This window comes from Callospermophilus lateralis, unplaced genomic scaffold (assembly GCF_048772815.1).
Source record: "Callospermophilus lateralis isolate mCalLat2 unplaced genomic scaffold, mCalLat2.hap1 Scaffold_73, whole genome shotgun sequence".
Lineage (NCBI taxonomy): Eukaryota > Metazoa > Chordata > Mammalia > Rodentia > Sciuridae > Callospermophilus > Callospermophilus lateralis.
Window position 1 is genome coordinate 5,916,667 of NW_027515346.1, and position 26,354 is coordinate 5,943,020.

At 45.1% G+C, this 26,354-nt stretch overlaps 1 protein-coding gene across 1 annotated transcript; it reads left to right on the plus strand.

Annotated features, from left to right (window-relative positions):
- The first annotated feature begins 952 nt into the window (after positions 1–952).
- On the plus strand, positions 953–26,354 carry LOC143640903 (palmitoyltransferase ZDHHC19-like). Its single transcript, XM_077108433.1, has 6 exons — positions 953–1,083; positions 1,432–1,553; positions 2,100–2,239; positions 2,998–3,170; positions 3,622–3,729; positions 26,294–26,354. Exons 1-6 carry the CDS (start codon positions 953–955, stop codon positions 26,352–26,354), a joined length of 735 nt encoding a protein of 244 aa, XP_076964548.1.

A 26,354-nucleotide genomic window follows, 5' to 3' on the forward strand; every position in this document is an offset into this window, starting at 1 on the left:
AATGTAACATTTTTCAAATTATGTTATATGCCATAAATATGTACAAATTATTATTATTATTGTTATTATCATCATCATCAGGGATTGAACCTAGGATTGTTTAACCATTGAGTCACATCCCCAGCTCATTTTATTTTTGAGAGAGAATAACATCATAAATCCCACCATGGAAGTGAGTAAACTGGGAAGATATTTATTTGGTAGATTTCTACCTCCTTCCCCAAACTGGAGCTCTGTTACAACAAAAAGGAAGAAGTGGAGCTAGGATGAGCAATGAGCACTGTTGACTCCAATTAGCACTGGGCCTGAAAGGGGGATAACCATCACCAAACTTCTCCCCATGCCATCTTCACATATTTTATGGCCTCTGTATTAGCCTGCTTTCTGTTGCTCTAACAAAATACCCGAGAACAGATAATTTATAAGGAGGTAAGATTTATTTAACTCAGTATCCAAGATTTGGCAGCTCCTGCAAGTGATCTCTCGTGAGGGTGTTCACCAGATTGTGTTGTCAGAAAACAGGGAGGGACCAATCTGGCTCTTTTTATAACAACTCCCTCTTACAGGAGAAAATGGGGGCCCATAAGAAGTCCATTACTCCCTTGAGAGGGCATCTTGCAGAGTGACTGAGTTACCTCCCCCTGGGCCCACCTCTTTCAGGTTCTCCCACCTCATCACTGAGGACCAACCCTCCAGCCTTTGAACCTTTGGGACAAACCACATCACATCATCACAAGCTCCAACAAAGCTACCATCATAAGAGCAGGATGTCCCAGTCTACAACATGTGCATATGTGGGGGTGGGGGAAGGTTGATCTCAGAAGTCACTGGAAGAAGCCAGAGCCCCCATTCCAGAACCTCTGTGATGTCACTTCTGTTGTCATGGCAGTCTGGGTGCCAACCCAGAAGAGTTCGTTGGTGGCTTCAGTCTGTGAGACTTGGTGGTCTAGCCATGGCCTCTTCACAGAGTATCACGCCCCCAAATGAACCTCCAATCGAATCCTCATGGCTGAAACCAAGCCTGTTTCCAGCTTTTAATGCAATGCTTCTTATTACAATAAGTGGCATCTTCTTCGCCTTTCCGTGAGTCTCCCATGCAAGTTGTCAGTGTCTTAGACACAGAAAAGAAAATAGACAAGGACAGTACAGAGGCAGGGAGGGAAGTGAAGAGAGAGGGTCAGCAGGGGAAGGAGGATATAGAGTTAGAGGAAACCCAATGTGAAAGCACAGAGGTCTGGAGTGCCTGACGCATTTAGGGAACTATGAGAGACTGGTAATGCTGGTGACATTTTGTGGAGTCTCCATGGTCTGTTTCTAACCTGGATACTTAGATCTGTCCTTAAGGCGAGTGAGTCCTACCTCAGGTGAACTAGACCTTGTGGGGAGCTCTGGGTTTCCCCAGACTAGGACTGAGTCTGGCTCTGGTTTCAGGTGCCGGTGGTTGGCTCAGAATGGGCAGTGGGAATTTGCCGTGGTTTCGGGCCTATTCTTTATAGTGTCCTTCTGCAGCCTCATTTTCCTCAACGGGTCAGACCCAGGCATTTTACACAAAGGTAAGGCCTCAGACCCCTGGAGAAGGAGGTGGTATCCCAAGGGCTGATGCCTATAGGGGTGATTTCAAACATGCTAACACCCCTCAACCCCACCCCCCGCCCCCGTGGCCTCAGGAGCCCTTCCCTCCATGTCATCATTACTTGGGTCCTGGCACTTCATTTCCCAAGCCACTGAAGTGTGAAAAAACAGAATCCTGGAGGTGTTCCAGCTTCTTTAGAAGGAAGGACTGGGCAGGCAGGCAAGAGAGGCCAGCAGGCTCTTCCAAACCACGCAGTTCACTTCTCCTCCTTCCCATTTTACACACGACTTCAAGCACTGATCACTATTCCAAAAGGGGAGAGCTCTGTATAGAGCTCCTGTGGCTGGACAGCCCTTTCTCTCTGACTGCCACCCATCTGAGTGGTCAGCTTGCTCAACAGGGACCGGGATTCCCCTGCCCTCCTCCTACCCACCCTTCTTGTTGCCCAATGATGCTATGGGGCGGCCCCAAGCAGTAGAGTGGTGGAAGGGCCTCCTGCCACTGCCCAAATCTCTTCCCCTGCCAGGCTCCTTAGAAGAGGACCCCAACATTCAATACATAGCACGAGTGAACAACACGGCCTTTCGCCTGCAGTGGTGCTCGAAGTGTTCTTTCCATCATCCACCCTGGACCCACCACTGTCCCTTCTGTAATATCTGTGTGGAGGTAAGTACTCCTCCTTTCTGTCCACTCACCAACCCATCACAGGGCACCTGGCCAGGACCAGGAACCTCACATCATATGTGGTGCAGGGGTGGGTATGAGATCATCTTCCCACACTGCTACAAGTGGCTCTCAGCCACTCTTGGTGACTTATATATGTTATTGCCTCCTGTTCTGCACTTGTCCTGAGACGCTGGCCTTGCTTGCACAGGTGCTGACATGCAAAGGGCACCATCTGTGCTGAGCCTGGTGGAGTCAAGGGGAGGAAAGGCAGTGACTGTCCCACTAGCTTGCTGATACTAGATACCCATAACTTTAGGCCGGCTGCTGCCCTGTTCTGGGAATCGTTGCCTGTCCACCTCTGAGTGTCCAATTGAGGGTTTCCTGGGTTCTGAGTGCTCTTCTCTCATGTGCACACCTTGCACGGGTTTCCAAGTACAGAAGGCTGGCTGGGCAAGAAATTCTTCTCATCCTTACCCAGTATCTGAAAAAATACAGCTTCAGAGCTTTTCTGTATCCTGCTCAAAGTGACACCAGGCAGATCTTGTCTCTAAAGACCTCACTCATGACAAATGACCTGATGAGCCATGGCGTCCTAACTGTGCTCTATCCATGGACGTGCTGGTTTCACCCTTGAGATGGGAGCTCACGTGCAGGGCCAAGAGCAGGAGGTCTAGGGGCTGGGTTGAGGGGGGGCCTCAAGATTTGGGGGTATTGGGCTAAGCCAAATAGACCTTCAAGGTCTGCCTTCTCTCCCCTAGGACTTTGACCACCACTGCCTGTGGGTAAACAATTGTGTAGGTCAAAAAAATTTCCGCATATTCGTGCTGCTGCTGGTGTCCCTGTTCCTTTATCTGGTTGTTCTTCTGGCTACCAGTGTGCTTTTTCTCATTCGTACAAGACACATGCCCTTGTCGCTGGACTCAGCCATGGCGTATCCACCCAGTCCCTAGGGCCCACATTGGGAAGAGAATGGGTTGTGGGGAGGGACGGACAGCCAAGGGGCAGGACAGCCAAGAGGCGGGGTTAACCGAGGGAGGGCTGTTGTTGTGGGCAGGGCTAAAGGGAGAAGCTACTTGGGAGGACCTATAAAGGACAGGTTGAAGGCGAGTGGGGTCAGGGAGATGGGCGTGGTAGGATGGAGTATGGAGTTAAGAATCTAGGGAGGCCAAGAAGTGGGGTAATGAAGGTTGAAAAGGGTCAAGTGGGAGGACAGCATGGTGGGGTGAGGTTTCTCTTGGGTGTGCTGGATTAATTGTCCAGTCCAGGGAGAAAAAAGTGGGTGGGCGGGGCCAGCCAGGGCAGGGCTAATGAGGGCGTGTCGGTCATTGGGCGGGGCCAGGAGAGAACAGTTTGTCTGTTCTTCTTAGCTTGTGTATGCACAGCATCGCAGTAGCTGTACCCGTCTTGGTACTCCTGCTGCCTGTCATTCTGATCCTGATGATACAGGCTGTGTCGGTGAGCAAGGTAAGCGAGTACTGCAATACCAGACGGTGCGGAGGCATCTTGCATCTTTGGGAATCCAGCACTTTGGGCTGATCTTCACTGCCCTTGGTCCTGATGGTGCCTCATGAGTCCTTCCAGACCCACCCCTTAAGATGTAGCTCAGATCTTTCCTCCCCCTGGAGCTCAGTGGTCATTTTTCCTCGTGGGTGCATTGCATGGAGAGCCTGTTATTTGAGGGATGGGTGCATCCTGCGCTTGTGTTGATAAGAACCCTGCGATCAGAATAACACCAGCAGACACCTAGGAAAACGCTTGAGACAGGGGTCGGTCCTGAGTGTTGTAGCAGCCTGCAAGAAACTGAGTTTGGCGAGGCCAGCATTGTAGAGGAGGACGTTCCACTCTTCCTGTCCTAGGTGTAATTTTGCAAAGGTGGAAGACAGGAGGGTGTTGTCTGTGAGAGGCACACCTTTGCAAAAAGTCACAGAAACCCGAAAGTAGGATGTTAAGGAAATGAGGAAGGAACGATTCTAAATCAAACCCAAGGCGGCATGGGCAATGAAGTTGACCCCGTGGGAGTCAAGATTAAAAAGCCCCTAAAAGTTGAGCGTGAAATTTAGTTTTGATGAAGTGGAAACCTGGGAGCCATGGTGGGATTTAAAAAAAAACAACAACAACAAAAACTCATTTATTGAGGAATAAATTAAAACTGCAAAATTCACCCTTTTAGTCTAGGATAAGGGATTTTGACAAATGGATACTGTCCTGCATTCTCCAGCATGATCAAGTTTAGGCAGTTTCTTTACTCCAGAATATCCTTTCATTCACCTGTTGTTGTCAGTCTCTCTCCCTATGTCCTTCTGGTTTTTCTTTTTTTCCAGGATCACATGTAAATGGAGTCATTGCCTTCTTTTCTCTGGCTTTATTTATTTAGGACAATGTGTTTGAGATTCATCCATGTTGTCGCTCATATCAGTATTTTATTTCCTTTTATTGCTGTGTAGAAGCGTATGGATGCCCTATAGATTGTTTATACATTCATCAAACGAAGGATTTTTTACATTATATCTAGTTTTTGCCAGTATTTTTGTTTGTTTTGTTTTGTTTTTTTCATACTAGAAATTGAACCCGGGGGTGTTTAATCACTGAGCCACATTACTAGCACCCCTCCCATTATGTTTAAAATTTTTTTTCTTTAATTTTGAGACAGGGTCTCACTAAGTTGCTTAGCGCATCACTAAGTTGCTGAGGTTGACTTTGAACTTGCCATCCTTTTGCTTCAGGCTCCCAAGCCCCTGGGATTATAGGTGTGCGCCACTATGCCTAGCTAGTTTGGGGTAGTTATAAATAAAGCTGCCCCAAACATTGATGCACAGGCATGTGAACATAAGTTTTCATTTTTGTTGAATAAATTCTTAAGGGTGGTATTGCTGAGTCATAAGGTAAACACGTGTGGAACTTTGTAGGAAATTGCCAAATTTGTCTTCCAAAACAACTGTAAGGTTTCTAAATTCTACCAGCAATGTTTGGAAATTCCAGTTGCTTCACATCCTCACCAACATTTCACACTTTTTTTTTCAAATATCTTTTAGGTATCAGTTGATATTTTATATATTTATATGCAGTGCTAAGAATCGAATTCAGTGCCTCACACACACTAGGCAAGCATTCTACCACTGAGCCACAACCCCAGCCCCTCACACTGTCCTTTGTTATTTTGTTTTGTCTTTTAATCAAACCTGTCTTATTAAATGAGTCGTAGTATTTCATTAAGGTTCCAGGTTGTGTTTTCCTAATGAGTAATGATGTTGAGCCTATTTTCATGTCTGTTTGGCCTTCAGTGGGTCTTTGGTAAAATGTTTACTCCTGGCAGGGCACAGTGGCGCACACCTGTAATCCCAGCAGCTTGGGAGGCTGAGACAGGAGGATTCCGAGTTCAAAGCCAGCCTCAGCAAAGCGAGGCACTAAGCAACTCTGTGAGACCTTGTCTCTAATAAAATACAAAAAAACAAATGGACTGGGGATGTGGCTCAGTGGTTGAGTGTCCCTATATTCAATCCGTGGTACCCACTCCCCCCAAAAGCGTTTACTCCAATCTTTTGCCCATTTGAAAAAACGGTTGTTTTCTTATTGAGTTTTAAGAGTTTTCTACATTAGATTCAGATCTAGGTTTTGCAAATCTCTTCTTGCAATCTGTGACTTGTCATTCCATTTTCTTCATAGCATCTTCCCAAGAGCAGGAGTCCTTAGTGTTGTTTTTCTAGGACTAGGGGTTGAATCAGGGGTGCTCAACCACTGAGTTCTCCCTCAGCATTTTGTGGCTGTTGTACATTCTACATAGAAAATTGTCATCTGTGAAGAACAGTTTCATTACCTTCTTTCCAATCTGTGTATCTTTATTGCTTTTTCTTTTTAGTGTTGAATAGGAATGATAGGGGTGGGCATCTCTGCCCTGGGATTCCTTTAGTATGGCAATCTCTTGACTAAAGGCTCTTTCAGTAAGACTGGTGGGCAGCATCAGTGGGGGAGGGGATGCTGCAGACCCCGAGACAGTGAACAGACAGAGGAGCCTACCTGCTCATCACCTCCCATTTTTTTAGTCCCCAGCCCACCACTGCCATATCTGGTCCTCCTCCCACTTGAGACTCTGTGCTTGGCCCTTATTCATCAGCCCTGTGGTCTGCCTTTACTTTGAGCTTGACCTTTACCGCTTTGTGTACTGAAGGCCTTCAGCCCAGATTTTCCTGGGCCATGTGATTTTTGACTAGGAAACTATGATTGGGCCTCCCCACTGCCCCTGTCCTCCCAGATAGTGAAATTCAATTAAGGCATAATTTTAGAAAAAAAAAATGAGAGGTGGGGAAATGAAGTATAGAGGGGTGGTGACATTGTCTTTGGAGCAATTGAGCAGCACAAGGAAGAGTTTAAAAGGTATCTGAAAGGGGCTGGGGTTGTAGCTCAGTGGCAGAGAACTTGCGTAGCATGTGTGAGGCACTGAGCTCGATCCTCAGCACCCCATACAAATTAAAAAAAATAATAAGGTCTATCAACAACTAAAAAGTATTTTTTTAAAAAAGGGGCGTGTGTGGAAGGATGAGGTAAGAGGACAGGTGTGGCCAATGGAGACAGAACAAGGATCTTGAACAGGGAGGCACAGGATGATGAGGAGCCCTAAGAAGGCAGGAGAAAGGAGTGCAGTGTCAGCACTGTCTGGGGAGAGCTGCTCACAAGTGGGTCGAGGGAGGTCACTCTTCCTAGGAGCATAGGAAGGCAGGAGGCCCTGGGTCACTCTTGGGCTCCCCTGCCCTTAGAATCTTGCTCCAGGCCTGGGCTGAGCCCTGGCTTAGCTGACTGACTTAGGAGGAGTCACTGGGAAATGGCCTTGCCCAGTCCTGCTGATTCTGAGCTCCTCTTCCCATCCCCATCTCCCTCCAGGGCAAATCACTCCGGAACAACAACCCCTTCGACCAGGGCTGTGCCAACAACTGGTATTTGACCATTTGTATGCCAGTGGGACCCAAGTGAGTTGGTAAACTGAGGGCTCAAGTGGTGGACCTCTGGGGCTGGTGGGAGTGGGGTGAGATAAAGCTGGGTTCTCTTCTTTGGTCCCTGACCCCAGCTCCCAGGCCCTGTCACCCATAGTCCTTTCCTTTGGGGTTTTCTCCAGGGCACTCTGGGAGCCTCTGGGAACGTCCCTATTCATTGCCCTTCTAGGTTCTTGCCCTAAGAAATGGGGTAGAGGGGAAATGCAGCTGGGATGAGACTCCTGGCTGGGAACCCTGGGCTCTCTGTGCTTTCCAAGCTGAGGGTGAGGGTGGTCAGGCGGACCAGGCCAAGGTGGGTAGTGACTCCCTGCATTTGGTCTATCACGCCCCAGGTACATGTCTGCAGCTACTTGGATGCAGCAGGAGGAAGGCACGGAGTGGGACCCTGAGCAAGGGGACCCAGTGCACACACGGTTCTTGCCACAATATTCCCGTCAACACTGTCCCACAGAGCTCCCTGGGCCCACATCTCCAACACATGGGCAGAACCCACCAGGGAGTGGCGAGGCTGCAGCTTTACAGGAGGTGAGGAATAGTGGGTGTGCATTGAGACAGGGATGTCTGTGGGTCACACATGTGTTGGGGGAGGCTCCTGAGGTTGGGCTGGCCCTGAAGCTGAAGCACATGGAGCTTAAGGAACGGAAATATGAACCTGAGTGTGCGGGTTCCAGGTTTCAGAGCACTCCTAGGTGTTGCTGAATAGACAAAGAGAAAAGACTGCACCACTAATTTGCTAGTTGGCCTTGGCCAGTCCCTTACCTTTCTGGGCCTCAGTTTCCTCAGTTATTAATGAGGACTGAGACTAGTAATTTATGTTTTAAAGGAGATTCTTTTTTGGGGGGGGAGGGGGACAGGGAATTGAACTCAGGGCACTCGACCCCTGAGCCACATCCCCAGCCCTATTTTGTATTTTATTTAGAGACAGGTTCTCACTAAGTTACTTAGTGCCTCACTTTTGCTGAGGCTGGCTTTGAACTTGTGATCCTCCTGCCTCAGCCTCCCAGGCCACTAGAATTTTACTCATGTGCCACTGTGCCTGGCTCTTTTTTTTTTAATGGAAATTTGTACTTAAAATCCCATGTGAAATATATGAAGTGGAGCATTAGGAGTGCAGTAGGATAGATAACCCATGGTGCCCCCCAAGGACCCTTGCATTACTTGGGGTACCAGCCCTCTCCTTTGTCCTGCCTCTTGGGGCCCAGAGCCATGACTGTGAACTGCAAGATAGAAGCTAGAAAGAACACCCATGTATTGACTTATGTGTTTAGATTTCCATCAGCCCGATGCCGCAGCAAAAAGCCCACTGAGAAGGCTTGGCCTCCCATCCAGGAGCCTCTCACTCACCCATTCACACTGCTGGATACCAGGACATCTGAACTTCATCTTCTGAGCCTCCACGTGGAGGCCTCTCGTAGCTGAGCCCTCAATCACTCCCCTATTGGGAGTGCTAAGACTTCCATTCTTGTTGTACATTTGTAAATAGTTTTTACTTCTTCCTATGGCTGCTCTGTCTGTTTGTTCTAGGTTTAGAGAAGCGGTGTTTCCTGGGGATGTAGGGAGGCTCTGAGGGGTTGGAACAAAGCCCTCTTGGAAGGGAAAGATCCTTGCTCTCTGGAGACCCAAGCTAGGGAACCAACATTGTCTAGCTCATTGACCTTGAGCAAGACACTTGTCATTTCTCTCATCCTTAAAATGTGGCAACAGTAATAATCACAGTGACTGACCTGGCTGGCTTCCTGGCAAGGGCTGGAGATGAGAGGAGAGAAAACCCCCAGCTAGCACTAGGGATGGAACAAGCCCTGCCCTGCAGCATCCCTGTCTGACTACAGGGGGTGCCAGCTGCCCAGGAATTTGAAAACCAAGTCTGGCCCAGCCCTCTAGTGGGAGGTGAGCCAGCCTGAGTTAGTCTGGAGCCCCCTCCTGGGTGCCTCCTCCCCAGATGTGGGAGGGTGGGGGCATTCGTCCTGCATTTCTCCTGCAACTGTGTCCCACCCTGGTCCCTTCCTCCTGGGGTGCATCAGGTGCTGGTTCTGGTCCTGTCCCTGGGGTAGACTCAGGTCTTTTGAGTCTGCAGGCCCCAGAGTGTTGGGCAGGGGGCACATTAAACCGTGTATCTGTTACTCTCCAGAGTGTGATCTTGGGACTGGGAATAATATCACCTTCGTAGTAGGTTGTTGGAGGAGGAGGTGAGGTGTTTCATCTAGTGCACAGCAGGCAAGCAATGAATGCAGCTGGAATGATTCATGGTTATTTTCTCCACTAGTTGGGCGCCCCGACCATGTCAGAATTTCCAGAGTACTATTAGTGGTTGTGGGGCTCTCTGAATTTGTATCAAGGACCCCATATCATCTTGACACATGAAGCATCAGGACAGACAAACTATACTGCTTCTTTCCATACTTGTATCTGGGTGAAACCATCTTGTGTGATAAAGGTGGAGGCAAAAGGATGTCACCCAAGGGGTCAGATGCATGTCCCTATGGTGTGTGTGTGTGTGTGTGTGTGTGTGTGTGTGTGTGTGTGTGTGAGAGAGAGAGAGAGAGAGAGAGAGAGAGAGAGAGAGAGAGAGTATGCAAATGTTTGGTATGAGCTCATCCTCGGGGGTTTGTTCGCCCAGCCCCTTATCCTTTCTGACCAACTTTAGGAGGTGGGTGACCTATGATGCAGGATGTGTCTCCAAGTCTCCAGACTACAAAGTCCCACGACAAGACTGCCCTTCCCTCTTCCTTTCCTCCTCAACCTCTCCTGGGAAGCCCAGGCCCAGCCCCACCCGCCTGCCCTGGCTTGAACTCCAACAAGTCTCATCCCCTTTCCCTGTCCCAATATCTATCTCCCTGGGCTCAAGTTCCTTTGGGGCTTAAGGCTTTTCTCAAATCTTATTCCTGCTCACTTCCTCTGTCTGGGAAGCCCAAGTTCATGGGCACATGGCAGAGAAGGAAGGGAGGAGTCCCTGTGCCCAGGTTTTAGTGCCTGTGAAACTGTGTGTGCAGTAGGGATGGCTCAACCCTGCTGACCAACAGGGGGAAAGGCCGAGTGGGGAAGCCAGAGGCTCCCAAGCTCATTCCCAAAGGAAATCCCTCCCAATAAACTGGATCTGAGTGAGGGAGGAGAGAGGTGGTCCAGGAGCCTGGGCCAAGGCCTGGATGTGCATCATGGAAGTGCCTGGGTGGGGGAGTGCTGGAGGGAGTCCAGCTCCAAGCGGGGCCCAGAAGGCCAGGCCCCAGTCTCTGAGGAGTTCATGCTGCCTCCTCCAGCCCCGCTGGCTGTCCCCCTGCCACCCTGCCTATCCCCATGCCATCCTGCCTGGTTCAGGTCTGCACTCATTGGCTCACTTCCTTCAGGTATACAGGGCCTCACTCAGTCTCAGGCAAGGGCCTTTTAAGTCCTAAGCTAGATGTGAGACATCTCCTTGACAATCTGGTCCTCAGTTTCCCCACTAGGGAAGGATGTAATTTCCCTCAGATTCTCAAAAGAGGACATGGCCTTTCCAAAGGCAAAGACTTCCTACTCTGGGATGAAGATTTTAGGTGTGTCCGCCCCCTGCCCCCAGCCTAGGATTCCTAGGATTTCCTTAAGAAAGACCCTTGGATCAGGCTCATTGCTTCTTGAGCATTAAGTGGGACATAGAACATTCCTTCCTTTGACGTCCTCCACCATACCCTCTACCCTAAGCCTTGGGCCAGTCTTGTGACTCCTTGCCAAGTTGAGAGGACCCAACTGGGCTGCACCCCCTTCCCTTTTTGCCCCCTTCTCATTTCTGCTGAATGTGCCCTTGATTCTCAGACATGCCCCACCCAATCCTTGGCCCATGGATAAGGCAAGGGGTGTTATAGGGGACCAGTTATGGGGCCTACTGTCCACCTACCCAGGAAACTCTGCCATCCCTGGGCCAGAGCCAAGAAATGGCCCCCACGCCTGCAGGGCTACCAGGTGCCCACAAGCTCCTAGAACCGTAATGCCAGATTCGTGGGACCCCAATAGACCTCCAGAAGCCGAATCTGATGCAATTACACAAGAGTCTTTATTGCAGGCTCGCGCCTGGACTCTCAACCGTTTACAATACAGCAGTCCTGAGTAGTGAGTCCCAACCCTTAGTGAGGATTTATAGGTTTTGGGGGGATACACTATGCATCACAACATCACACAGGAAATCATTTTATACCGCGGGAAAATCAAACAACAATTCTTAACATTGATGAGCACATTCACTGGCGGGAACAAGTTGGGTAAGGGTAGTGGGTGAATTCAAATGGTGGATATATTTGAACTGATTGGTTTAGGCCCAGAAGGGTTGCAAGAGTCTATATGCCAAACTGCAGGGTTGCCTAATCATGTTATACATCACGGAAACTACTGGGAGGTCACCTGACATTTCCTATATTTTTCCTGTCTCATGCTGATTGGTGGTTGCTAGGGGGTTGCTATGGGTCCTCACCTAGTGTAACTGAGTCAGGGGCACCTAGCACCACAGATCCCTTTTGATAAACAACTCAGCAGGGTGGGTATGTGCCTAAGAACCTTCTGTGGGTTTTTCCAAGGACAAGAGTCATGCCCCCTCCCTCTGGACAGGCTTTGAGGTAGAAGCTGATTTCTCAAAAATGGAGTCACATCAGTTTCTCAGAACTTGGGATGGAGAGCCTAGCATCTCCAGACCTTTCCGCATGGGCCTCTTGGGAAGTCAGGGCATATAAGATGAGACTCAACCTAGTCACCCAGCTCTGCCGCCAACTAATGTGCCACAGGAGAATCTGTCTTCCCTTTGCTAAAACTTGGAGTCCTCAAGGTAATCATAGATATCACACTGAGGGTCACAGACTCTTAAGTCTTTAGGGAGGGTATGGACTCAGGGCTACCTCATCCAGCTGTCTGCCACCCCCAGTTTTGCAGATGGGGCTCTTAGGTCCTGCAGAGGGAAGAGTTTGCCCAAGATAACCTGGTGGCATCAGCCTGATGGCTTTCTCTGGTTCCCAGGGGACCACTCTCATTCCTGCTTCCAGGGCCATTCCAGCAGGGGAAGGGCTTGGGCAGTGACCACAGGGCCCCACTCTCTAGGCAAACTTAGAGCTGGCAGTGAAGTTCAGCACAGGGCTGTCTACTGAAAAGGCGGCCAGTTGGAACCCCTCTCCAACCCTGCACTGTGCCCATAGTGGTCCTGCTGCCTCTGGCTCAGCCCTGTCCTGCTCTGCCCTGAGGCCCCACCCAAGAAGGCCTGCAAGTGGCTGAGGGTGAGGCAAGGCTAGGACCCCTGGGGCAGAGAAGCTGGTTGTCTGAGAAAGTGGGGGTGTCCTGCCCCTTTTACACACTTTAGAATTCCTTTGTTCTCATGCCTTCACTTCCTCACAACCTGCTTACTTGACCTAAAAGATGGAGTGATCCAAGGGCCAGAAGGAAGTCGATCAGGGGTCCTGGCAAGAAGGGAGCAGCCTAGGAGGCATTCATTAACAGCCCCTACAACTCCCTGCAGGGAGGAATAATCCCTGGAGGCTGGTAACCTTGGCAACAGGTGGAAAAGGGGAAGTGCTCTAGAGGTATTAACATTTTATTACTTTTCCTTTCTAACCAGCCTCCATCTTTCTGATCTGACCCATTATTTATTACTTGCACTGTCCTTTTGTCCCCACCAACAACACTTTCTGAATATGTGTCCTATGAAGACAATGAAATTTGATTCCACGTGTACAGACCACTGATTACTTCAATTTTCCTTACTTCCAATCACCTCTCCCCCTACCTTCGACCTCCCTGCTTCGTTATCATAAATATCCCTAAACCTTATGGGGGAGAGATCTGACACTTGATCTGTATTCTGGCTTGGCTGCCTCCTAAATCAACCTTTTCTCGTTTGCAAAACTGGTCATTTTGAGATAGTAATTTGGGAAGACAGAGAGACATACTAAGTGTCAAAAAAAGCGCCATAAACCACTAAATGTGAAAGGCTCCCTCCAACACTTGCAACTTTGAGGGCAATGTGCAAAGGAGGATGTAAAATTGTGTAGTTCTACCCTGCCTCCACCTCTAGACCAGCCCCTAGCTATCCTCCCTCTGCAAATACTAACACCCCATACCAACAGGTTGCTGTCTGTCTCTCTGGAGATAGCCTGCTTTACCCCAAAGGGCTCTCTCTCTTAAGATAAGCCCCCATTCTTCCTTGAATATGTATCTACTTCACAAATAAACCTCTGTCTCTGCCTTTGACTGGTGCATGGTAAAATTCTTTTCTGTCATGTCTGCAAGAACCCTGCTGGCCCTGAGTCAAGTTCTCCCTTTCTCTGGAAACTTCTCAGACCATTCTTCAGGGAAATATCTTCTCCTGTGACCAGTTCAATGATTGGCATGCCATCTATGGGAGGCGGGTGGCCAGGACCATGCCTAATTCAGTAACTGACTGTCATGGAGAAGAGATCTCTCCCAAGAAGGGTTCAAAGAGTTCCCGGAGGGAACTCAGGGCAGCAAAGAATTTCAGCATGAGTCTGGCAAAGGCAGAGACAAAGGTTTATTTAGAAAGTAGATACACATTTAAGGGAGAATGCCATCTGTCTCAAGAGTGAGAAGCCCCTCCTTGAGTTGGAGGTCCAACATTTGTAGAAGGGCCATAGTCAGGGACAGGACTGAGGTGGAGACAAGGTGGAGCTGCACAATTGTAAGCTCAGTTTTCCCTGAGTTTATGTATTTCCCTCATTTTAAAAGGACATGAGCCAAGAGCCTGTCAAGATTTTAACACAGTGACTCCCACTGCTTGCCTGTCCTCAAGCCTGTCTCTTTTGTCTAAAGAAAACACAGAGACCAAGCTAAAGAAAACATAGGACCAAGCCCATGGGGAAAGGGCTGAGAAAGGAGTGCAGGTTTGGGGTTTGGGGAGGGAATACTGAGGAGATAGCTCTGGCTGTCTCCCTATTCATTTGTACCTACTCCCTTTCTTGCAGTTTTGGAGAGAATACAGGTATGAGGGGAAGGCTGCAAAAGGGGTGGGGGGAGGCTTTCTTTTCGCCCCAGTGGTATCTGAAGAGCCAAAGTGGGCAGCAGGCCAGAAGCTGACTCTTGCCTAGCTGACTCACAGTTTTTATTATTTGATTGCTTGTTTTCTTTTGTCTGACTATACCTACCCTCAATTTTGCCTAAACACACACACTGGCTCATTAATTTAGCAGGCATATGCTGAATACCCACCAGCGACAAGAGTAAGATGTGACCCCGTGCTCATTGTTCACAGACCTAGAAAGGGAGATGGACACTTAGAGTTAGTAAAAAAGATGAAAAGTGCCAAAACAAGTAGGACTGTCTGTGAATGTATTAATCATACCTTTATATTCTGCTTTTTGTTGTTATTGTTGTAGTTTTTAAATAAGGGACTGCTTCTTTGGGGTTAGCCATTTCCTAAAGACAGTAAAAAACTGCCTAAGGCACACCTCTTATATGCATACCAACCACTCCAGTGGGGCCTATTCTTCTAACCTCTTCTTTTAGCGAGCTCTTAGTGTTCCCTTTACCTAATTGCCCCAGGGCCAGGTACCAGATTGCAAGAGACATTCCTAAATGCTGCAGCCTGTTGGAGTTAGCCAAACCAAACAATTCAAAACTTATGCTCCTTTACCCAGTCCTTCTCTTGGAAACCACAATAAAGGCTCTGACCTTGTTTTCTGACTGACCTGGTATTTCCCTGTGTGCTCCCCATTCACAGCCTGCAGTGCCTTCTGTTTGTAGGGATCAGTAGTATAAGTCCCTTCTTCCTTCATGACAGTACTTTCTTTGTCTATGTGACTTAACACACATTTCAAACAATCCTGGGATTGGGTATGATGGTGCATACCAGTAATCCCAGCAGTTCAGTAGGCTGAGACAGGAAGATAACAAGTTCAAAGCCACCTCAGCAATTTAGCAAGGCCCTGTCTCAAAATGAAAAATAAAAAAAAGGCTGGGGATGTATGTTATACTCAATGATTAAGTGCCCTTGGGCTCAATCCATGGTGTCCAAACAAACAAGGAAAAAAAAAAAAAAAAAAAAACAACCACCACCATTTCTGGTTCCACTTAAAACAGTGAATACCTATATCTCCCCTACTATTTTGTTTAGTATAAACAAACATAACTAGATAAGAGTTTGTTCCCCACAGGGGTTCTGTTTCATCATTCTCAGAGCAAAGAGTCTACTTATTTGTTTATGAACTATCTTAGTATTCCTGGGATGCTAAAATAATAAATAACAAATTTATTCCTCACAGTTCTGGGGACTGGAAAATGTAAGGTCATGGTACCAGCTTTCCTGATTCATAAATAACTTCCTGCTGTGTCCTCGCTGAAAGGGGCAGATAAGCCCCCTTGGCTTATTTTGAAGAACACTATCCCATTTAAGATAGTAATCTCTGGCAATAGGCATGCACTGTATACAGGAATATAGGGCTCTGCCCTCATGACTTCATCATCTCCTATAGGTCCCACTTCCTGATGCCATTGCCTTGGAGGCTTACAAATTCAACATATGAATTTGGGGGTTGGGAGTAGGAATACAAACATTCAGACCATAGCAAGAATTTTTGTTTAAGAAACTGGGTCGGGGCCTGGGGCTGTAGCTCAGTGGTAGAGCGCTTGCCTCACCCGTGTGAGGCACTGGATTTGATCCTCAGCACCACATTAAAAAATAAATTCATAAACAAAAATATTGTGTCCATATACAACTAAAAAAAAAAGAAAGAAAGAAAGAGGGGCTGGCGATGTGGCTCAAGTTGTAGCGTGCTCACCTGGCATGCGCGCTGCCCTGGGTTCAATCCTCAGCACCACATACAAATTAAAGATGGTGTGTCCGCCAAAAAAGCTATACAATAAATATCAAAAAATTCTCTCTCTCTCTCTCTCTCTCTCTCTCTCTCTCTCTCTCTCTCTCCCTCTCTTCCTCTCTCTCTCTCTTTAAAAAAAGAAAGAAAGAATCTGGGTGGGATTTGGAGGCGGTTGCTGGGGAAGTTTGAGGAATTAGGAATATCCTATATGTAATGAATTCTTAGTAAGTTTCAAACAAAAACCAGGTAGTCTGACAACTTCTGAATATCAAAGAAAACTATCCATTTCTAGAACTTCAATTGCCAGGCTCCTCTGTGTTTGCAAAGTATCTTTACAGTTAATGTGTCATTACTCACATTCCTGATAATAGTTGAGAGATGCTATAAGACTCACTTGGCTTGAAATACCTTGGCCAATAACCTGGGTTTCCACCTACTCTATTGGGTATAAATTGCCTAGTTATAGACTCTATCAAAGGGTAATTTAAGTTATCTGGCAGGGGAGAAATGTCTCTCTTTGATGATTTGCAGCTGTTGAAGATTTCTAGTAAACTAGCTTGACTTAGAAATGTGGGGATGTTTCTCAAGAAATATCAGCTTAGAGGCCTGGGGTTGTGGCTCAGTGGTAGAGCGCTCACCTAGCATGCAGAAGGCACTGGGTTCCATCTTCAGCACCACATAAGTGTAAAATGAAGATATTGTGTCCACCTAAAACTAAGAATAAACATTTTTTTTTAAAAAAAAGAAATATCAGCTTAGGGTTTAATTCTGCTAATTCTGGGTATTCTTAGATGACCCCTAAAGCTCAAGTGTTGAAGAGTTGGTCCCCAATGCAGCAGTGTTCAAAGAAGGGGGTCTTTGAGAACTGATTAAATCACAAGGACTCTGACTTCAACAATGCATTCATTCATTTATGGTTCAGAGTTTACTGGGTTTTGAGTGAGAGGCTTAGTTATAAAAGCAAATTCTCCTTTGCTTCCTAGGCACCACGAGGTCAATAGCTTTGGTCTACCACATGTCCCTCAGTGATGTTCTGCCTCACTATAGGCCTAAAAGCAACAGAATCAGCTAATCATGGAATGAAACCTCTGAAATTATAACCCAAAAATAAATCTTTTCTCTTTTCTAGTTGTATATCTTAAGTATTTTGTCAGTGACACAAAGCTGATCAACAAACTGAATTCCAATCTTTTCCTTGGACACATTACCACAAATCAGTTTGGATAATCACTTTGGCAGACACTGAGACTGACTGGGGCAGGATATGTGTTCTATAAAATTTATTGCATATTCAGTTGAATGAATGGAAGCTTTACTGCATCAGTTCCAGCTGTGATTTGCATAGAACAGGCACCAACTCTAGTTATACAAAGCAAATAGAGAAATTCCTGGAAGGGTATCAGGAGTTCATAGAATTAAGGCAGTTATCTGGCTTGTGGCAGATTGCAGAATCAAGGCAGTTCCAGGGAGCTGGCACAAATCCACAGGTTCATGAATAATCTGTCCCTAGAATTGCCATTAGCCCCACCTCCAGCATCCCTTCTGATCCAGGATTCAAATTCCTGGGACTTTAATGGTCTAAATTATCTGTTTGAAATAATTAACCCAAAGGAGATAAAAGAAGGGTCTTCAACTCCCAAGATGGGAGGCTGCAATGGAAGACACATACTAAGAATTGTTCCAATAAAACCTTCACACAATAAGAAAAATTTCAAAAAAGAATATGGTGGTAATAGAAAAGGGGAATTAGATATTGCACTGTGAAGAAAGACAAATGTCATTCACATTGATACTAAAAGAGAGATGGGCTGAGTGGGGGAGTGGCGGTTACTGGTAAAGGAGGAAATATAAGGGTGTAGTTTCAAAAGAAGGAGAAAGTGACCATCACAATCCTCATGTAGCTGGCCAGACAGCAACAAGAACCTGGACAATGGGGTACAGAAAATAAGTATTTCATGGAGTTCCCAGGCTAACATAGGAGCTGAACAAATATTTGTTCATTGAATTCACAACAAAATGAAAACCTAAAACATGCTATTTAGATACAAGGAACTGAGTTTTCTTCTGTTAGCTCAGTGGGAAATGTGTCCCCATAGACAGTGACTCATCCTTAGAACCAGTTGAGACTTCCCATTTACTCTTAGGCTCTTATCAAAGATACTGGGTTATCTTTTGCCTTCTGTGTCAGAAGTATGGGGTCTCCATGAAGTTAGTCTTGGGCTTTCCCAGACTTCAGCTACACTGGAATGACTGATTTCATGCTCCCAAGAGACATGCTTCTCTTTCTGGGTTTCAGATAAAGAATCAGTCCTTAACCAGGTGAATGAGAAGTAATACTCCATTTATGCATGTTGTGTCAAAATGCATTCTACTGTCATGTAGAATACAACAATTTAAAAAAAAAAAGAATCAGCCCTTAATTCCTGGCAATTATTTATCTCTTTTTCTATAAGAATCTCTTTTCTAGCCAATCGCAGTGGTGCACAGCCAGTAATCCCAGTGGCTTGGGAGTCTGAGACAGGAGGATGGTGAGTTCAAAGCCAGCCTCAGCAATGGCGAGGTACTAAGCAACTCGTGAGACCCTGTCTCTAAAGAAAATACAAAAAAGGGCTGGGAATGTGACTCTGTGGTCAAGTGCCCTGAGTTCAATCCACAGCCCCCCTCAAAAAAAGAATCTTCTCTGCTGCACGCTGCCCAGTCATCTGGCCCAGCTGACGGTGACCTGTGGACCCTCTGACAGAAGAGTCACCTGGCCCTCAAAAGCACCATGTCTGGTTCCTCCAGCGTTGACACTATGAAGAAGGCGGTTCAGCAGCTTTGGCTGGAGGCCGAACTCAACCACATGAAGGTTTCCCAGGCAGTTGCAGACTTGAAAAAATCTTGTCTGCAGAATGCTCACCATGATCCCCTACTGACTGGAGTATCTTCATGTACAATTCCTTCAGACCCCAGAAAGTCTATTCCTTTTTGTAGTCATCTTTCTGAGGTTTCCCAAACCCACTGCTCAAGAACCAGTGAATATTCAAGAGAGCTTAATTTGAAGCCTGTACAAAAAATTTCCCTGTAACACATGTACCAAAATACAATCTTCTACTTTTGTCAATCCTTAACATCTACCTCTCTGAATTTTCATGAATTTCTATTTCACAAGGGTAATTATTTTATATACACTGGCAGCAACATACAATAAAATATTTATTTATTTTTTAGTACCGGGGATTGAACCCAAGGGCATTCAACCACTGAGCCAAACCCCAGCCCTATTTTGTGTTTTTATTTAGAGACAGGATCTCACTGAGTTGTTTAGTGCCTTGCTTTTCCTGAGGCTGGCTTTGAACTCTCGATTCTCCTGTCTCAGTCTCCCTGGCTGCTAGGATTACAGGCACGTGCCACTGCATCTGGCTCAAAATACTTGGTATTAAAAAAAAAAAAAAAAAACAACTTTCTTCTTCCTCTTGCAGAGAAGCCACATAACCCAGATATTGAATCCTGGTGTAGTATAAATCTGAATTTCAATCTTAGGTCTTTCCCATATTTGCTGGTTGTCTCATCTTGTTGAATATGACCAGAGCCAGTTCATTACTCTGCGAAACTCCTGTCCTACAGGAATTTTGAGTGAAAATATACTTAAAGTTCCAGACACATAAAATACTGGATTTCTCATGATACCCACCCATTAGGTCATGTCCAAAAGATAGACCTATTAAAAATAATGCTCAAGGGCTGGGGATGTACCCCAGTGATAAATTGGTTGCTTGCATGAGGCCCTGGGTTCAATTCCCAGCATTTAAAACAAAAGAAAAGTTCAAGATACCACCTCCCCTCACCCAAAAAGAATATGTTAGACAGGTGTGGTGGCACCTGTGATCCCAGTGGCTTTGGAGGATGACGCAGAAGAACTGTGGGTTCAAAGCCAGCCTTAGCATCTTAGTGAGGCCTTAAGAAACTCAGTGAGACTCTATCTTTAAATAAAATACAAAAACATGCTGGGGATGTTGCTCAGTGGCTAAGCACCCCTGGGTTAAATTCCCAGTACCAAAAAAAAAAAAAAAAAAAAAAAAAGAATATGTTAGCATGTTAGCTGGAACATGAGACTGATCAAATTATGTGCATGCAAGAATATGGTATAATGAATCCCAGTATTATGTAAAATTTTACTAATAAAAATAAATAAATAGATTCCAATTTTTTACTTGGGGGAATAAAAGCAATGTATTATCTTATCAACAACCCCAGAGTAAATCTGTAAATCTGATGGCTGGCATCATAAGTGTATCTGGTGGGTACAAATAATCATTTTCTAGAAACCCATTATTTTGTCATACAGCAACATTTCATTAGGTACTATAAGAGCTTGAATAAAATTTCCAAGTAAAATCTCTCCATTCTGGTCCAACGGTGTCATTCAGTGATGGAGCAATTGCCTAGCTCATGTGAGGCTCTGGGTTTGATCCACAGCACAGGGATCTCCCAAATCCTTTAAAGAAACAAGTGGTTCGGTACTCAAAGATGTTTGTTAGATAGAAGGAAGGTCACCACAGTGTAAAAGTAATGTGTAAAGCTTGAAATTACTACAGAGAATTAACTAAATTATAATATAAATTATAATAATTTGTTATAGATTTTTATGTAGCCGTCGTTAAGAGATTCTGCAGAAATATATTTACTCACAAGTGGCTTTCTTAGGTAGTAGCATGCAGTGAGAGTGGCCTGTCAGAGATTCCACCACGGGTATGGTCGGGCCAAAAGCAAAGAAGGCAATGGTGGAGCCCATCACCCTCTTCTTCAGATGCTTGCAAAATAGGTGCCAATTTCAGGGGTGGTTCTATGAGCAAATGAATATAATAAGGGCTGTATCATTGGTTTTGATGAGTACATGAGCTTTGTATCAGATGACAAGAACAGATTTATTTTAAAACATTCAAGAAAACAACTGGGATGGATCATGCTAAAAGAAGATAATATTGGGCTGGGTACAGTGGCGCCTGCCTGTAATCCCTCAGCTTAGGAGGCTAAGACAGGAGGATCTCAGATTCAAAGCCAGCCTCAGTAAAATCAAGGTGCTAAGCAACTCAGTGAGACCCTGTCTCTAAAATAAAATACCAAATAGGTCTGGGGATATGGGCTCAGTGGTCAAGTGTCATGAGTTCAATACCCAGTACCCCCCCACTCATAAAAAGAGATAATATTATTCTGACACAAAGTGCCTCCAACTAGAAATGATAACTGAAAGGCTGGGACTGTAGCTCAGTGGTAGAGCACCCGAATCACACATGTGAGGCACTGGGTTTGATCCTCAGTACCACATAAAAATAAATAAAGACATATTATCAGATGACAATGCTGTGGGGTTGATTTTATTTTAAAAAGTTCTGGGCCAGGACAGTGGCACATGCCTAAATTCAGGAGGCTGAGACAAGACTATCACAAGTTGAAGGCTAGCCTTAGCAACTTAATAAAAAGTAAAAAGAAATGATCATTGCATCCTTTTTGCCTTGATATTAGCCTCTTCAAGGACCCCATTTTTTGGTACAGGGGATGGAAATAGGGGCTTTCACATGCTAGGCAAGTGCTCTACTAATGAGCACCATACCCAGCCAATCCCCCTTGTTTTTAGACAGGGTCCACCTGAGTTTCCCAAGCTGGCATCAAATTTGCCATCTTCCTGCCTCAGCCTTTTGAGTAGTGGGGGTGAGGAGACATGTCCTGCAATGATTGGCTGAGACTAGATTTTTCAAAAAACTTTTTGTCAAGGATATCTCTTGAGAAGATACAGGAACAAAACTGTGTCCAGAAAAACAATTTAAAATGTATATTGAAGGCATGTCTCCCACATGAGCTTTTGGAGGACACACAATAGCAAACCATGATACACTGGGTAGAGGATTATTGGGTGGTGGGTTTTCCTTTCAACACTTCAAAATTTCACTCAACTCTCTTTCTCTAGCACATTTTAGGAGAAGTCCACTAAGATTCTTATCCTGGCTCCTCTATGAGTAAGATTATTTCTTTAAATACCATCTCTTTGGCTTTGATTTTCAGCAATTTGAAAGATGGTAGGTGTAGATTTTGGGTATTTGCCTTGTTTGATGTTCACAGAACTCCCTGTATCTATTACTTCATAAAAGTTTTCTGTCATTATTACTCGAAGTCTTTCCTCAACTCTGTTCTATTTTGCTTTTCCTCCTCCTATTCCAACTGCACATGTGTTTATCTTTTGCAATTGCCCCGTTGTTCTTAAATTTTCTGTTTCAATTTTTCTTTTCTCTTTGCAATTTTGCCTGAGAAATTTCTTCTGACCTATCTGCAAGTTCACTAATATTCTCCCCAGTCATGTCCATGGTACTAGTGAGCCCATCAAAGGTGTTAAGCATTCATCTTAGTCATTTTATCTCCAGTCTTTCCTTTTTTTTCTTGTTTACCATTTCCATCATCAGCTTACATTATCTATCTTTTCTTTAATATTCTTCTTCAGCTATAACCCTCTATAACCCTTAGGATCTCAATCATAGTTGTTTCAAATCCCTGTCTGATAATTCCCACAGCCTCATCTTTTGAGGGTCTCATTCGAATGCTTGCTTTATGTCCTTAGACTTTCTTTCTTCTTGCTTTTTAGTATGTATACCTTATAATTATTTTTGATTGAAAGCTAGACAGTGTACTGAATAATAGGAACTGAGGTAAATAGGCCATTTATTTGGTGAGATTTTGTGCTCATCTGTCTAGAAGTTCGGTTATGTTTAGTGTTTTCTGTTGCCAAAGAGGCCAGAAACTTTCAGAATCTTATAATGTGCTTATTTTCATTTCTTGCCCAGAAAGAATTTATGTCTTCAACTCTTTCATCTCTAATTCTCTAAAGTTGTGCGGAGGCTTTTTGGTATAGTGGCACAGTAGAGAGGAAGGAAGGATTCTGTGGTCTATGGTTAGATCATGGTGTTGAGTGAGCCTGTATTGCTGGGGTGTGACTTTCACTGGTGTTTCCTACTTTTCCACCACCACTAGCACCTTGCAGGAGATCAGAGCCTGGAGTAGGAGAAACGCCTTCCCCCTCGAGGGACAAGGCTCTGGTGAAATCCTTGTACTTGGAGAGTAGGTTTCTGTTCTGGAGAATGGTTGCTCTTTTCACAATGGTTACCTCCATGTCCAGGATCACTATTCTCAAGGGACCTAAATGTGGTCTGCCCTATGGGATTCACCAATCAGGGCTCCTTTCCATTATTGGCAGCACCCATCTCAGGCACTGATCCCATGCTCCAACTTCACTCCCTTTCTACTCAGCCCCGTGACTGCAACTCCTCCTGGAGTCACTTGCTTGGTGGTTGGTGGCAAGGACTCTGGAGCCACACCTCATAAGTCCAAATCACAGCTCTACAACTGTCCAGCAGGGAGACCGTGGGTAGCACTTAGCCCCTGGTCACTGAATTTCCCTATCTGTAAAACAAGGAATTGTGGGTTAATTCATGTAAACCACATAGAACAGTGGTTGTACCACAAAGTGCCCTGTGTGCTGAAGACATACCACGATATATGCTGATGTGGAAGGGGAAAAGGTACACTTATACACTGCTGGTGGGACTGCAAATTGGTGCATCCCAATCTGGAAAGCAGTATGGAGATTCCTTAGAAAACTTGGAATAGAACCACCATTTGACCCATCCCTCTCTTAGGTCTATACCTAAATGACTTAAAATCAGCATATTACAGGGACACAGTCATATCAATGTTTATAGCACTCAATTCACAATTGCTAAACTGTGGAAACAGACTGGATGCCCGTCAATAGATGAATGGATAGAGAAACTGTGGTATATATACCTAATGGAATATTACTCAGCATTAAAAGAGAATAAAATTATGACATGTAATGAATGGAGTTAGAGAATATCATGCTAAATCAAGTAAGCCAATCCCAAAAATCCAAAGGCTGAATGTTCTCTCTGATAAGGAAAAATGGAGGAACTTTGATGGGGCAAAGGGGAGGCAGAGGTGAGGAGGGGGCATGGGGGTAGGAAAGATGGTGGAATGAGATGGACATCATTACCCTAGGTACATGGATGAATGCACATATGGTGTGAACGCTACATCAGGTACAACCATAGAAATGTAAATCTGTGCTGCAGTTGTTTACAATGAATTAAAATGCATGGTGCTGTCATATATATCTAATTAAAAATACAAAACAAAAAGAGAAACCCTAAGGCTAGCATGGTCTGCTCCAAAGCTCAATAGACCTGGTAGTTATTATTCTAACCTTCTTCCATGACCCAATGCATGTCATCCCTTCTTCTTGTGCTACAACAGAAATTGACATTAAATTTGGTGGTAGACTGTGACCCAAACATCACTTCATTCTCAGTAGAAACACAACTGACCAAGAGAAATCTGAAAAAAAATATTCAACATTACTAATCACTAGAGAAATGCAATTAAAATCATAATGGGATACCCTCTCACACCTATTAGAATGGCTATTATCAAAAAGACAAAAGAACCAGTGGCACATACCTTAATCTCAGTACCTCAGGAGGCTGAGGCAGGAGGATTATAAATTCAAGGTAAACCTCCGCAACTCAGTGAGACCTGATCTCAAAATAAAAAGTAAAAAGGTCTCCAGATGGCTATCAGGGGTAAAGTCCCCCTGGTTTCAACCCCCATTATGAATAAAAGAAAAAGAAAGACAAAAGATTTTAAGTACTGGTCAGGATGTGGAGAAACTAGAATTCTTGTATTATGTTTGGGGGAATGTAAATTAGTACAGTCATTATGGAAATTAGTATGGGAAGTTTCTTTAAAAATTAAAAATAGAGCTCAGTTGGGAGTGTGCTTGCCTTGCATATACAAGGCCCTGGGTTCAATCCCCAGCACCAAAAAAAAAAAAAAAAAAAAAAAAAAAAACAAAAAAGTACCTATGGTTCAGCCAATCGGTGGATGAATGGATACAGAAAATGTGGTTTAGACATATAAGGGGATACTCTTTAGACTTTAAAAAAATAAGGAAATTCTGTCATTTATGACAAATGAATGAGGCCAAAGGACGTTTTATTTGGGGAAATAGCCACGCACAGGGCAAAAATCACATGATCTCACCTACATGTGTAATCTATAAAAGTTGAACTCATAGAAACAGAGAGCAGAATGGTGACTGCCAGGGGCCCAGGAGTGGCTGGGCTGTGGAGGAGGAAGATGCTGGTCCCAGGAGAACAAATTACACTTAGATGAGAGGGATGAGTTTAAGGGATCTATTGTGCAATATAATGACTACAGTTAATAATAACATACAACAGAATGAGTACAGTTGATAATGTTATCTACACTAAAAATGACTCAAAGAGTAGATTTTAAGGGTCCTCACCACAAATAAGAATATGAAGTAATGTATATGTTAAAAAGCTTGACTCAGACATTCTTCAATGTAACATTTTTCAAATTATGTTATATGCCATAAATCTGTACAAATTATTATTATTATTGTTTTTATTATCATCATCAGGAATTGAACCTAGGATTGTTTAACCATTGAGTCACATCCCCAGCTCATTTTATTTTTGAGAGAGAATTACATCATAAATCCCACCATGGAAGTGAGTAAACTGGGAAGATATTTATTTGGTAGATTTCTACCTCCTTCCCCAAACTGGAGCTCTGTTACAACAAAAAGGAAGAAGTGGAGCTAGGATGAGCAATGAGCACTGTTGACTCCAATTAGCACTGGGCCTGAAAGGGGGATAACCATCACCAAACTTCTCCCCATGCCATCTTCACATATTTTATGGCCTCTGTATTAGCCTGCTTTCTGTTGCTCTAACAAAATACCCGAGAACAGATAATTTATAAGGAGGTAAGATTTATTTAACTCAGTATCCAAGATTTGGCAGCTCCTGCAAGTGATCTCTCGTGAGGGTGTTCACCAGATTGTGTTGTCAGAAAACAGGGAGGGACCAATCTGGCTCTTTTTATAACAACTCCCTCTTACAGGAGAAAATGGGGGCCCATAAGAAGTCCATTACTCCCTTGAGAGGGCATCTTGCAGAGTGACTGAGTTACCTCCCCCTGGGCCCACCTCTTTCAGGTTCTCCCACCTCATCACTGAGGACCAACCCTCCAGCCTTTGAACCTTTGGGACAAACCACATCACATCATCACAAGCTCCAACAAAGCTACCATCATAAGAGCAGGATGTCCAATTCTACAACATGTGCATATGTGGGGGTGGGGGAAGGTTGATCTCAGAAGTCACTGGAAGCAGCCAGAGCCCCCATTCCAGAACCTCTGTGATGTCACTTCTGTTGTCATGGCAGTCTGGGTGCCAACCCAGAAGAGTTCGTTGGTGGCTTCAGTCTGTGGGACTTGGTGGTCTAG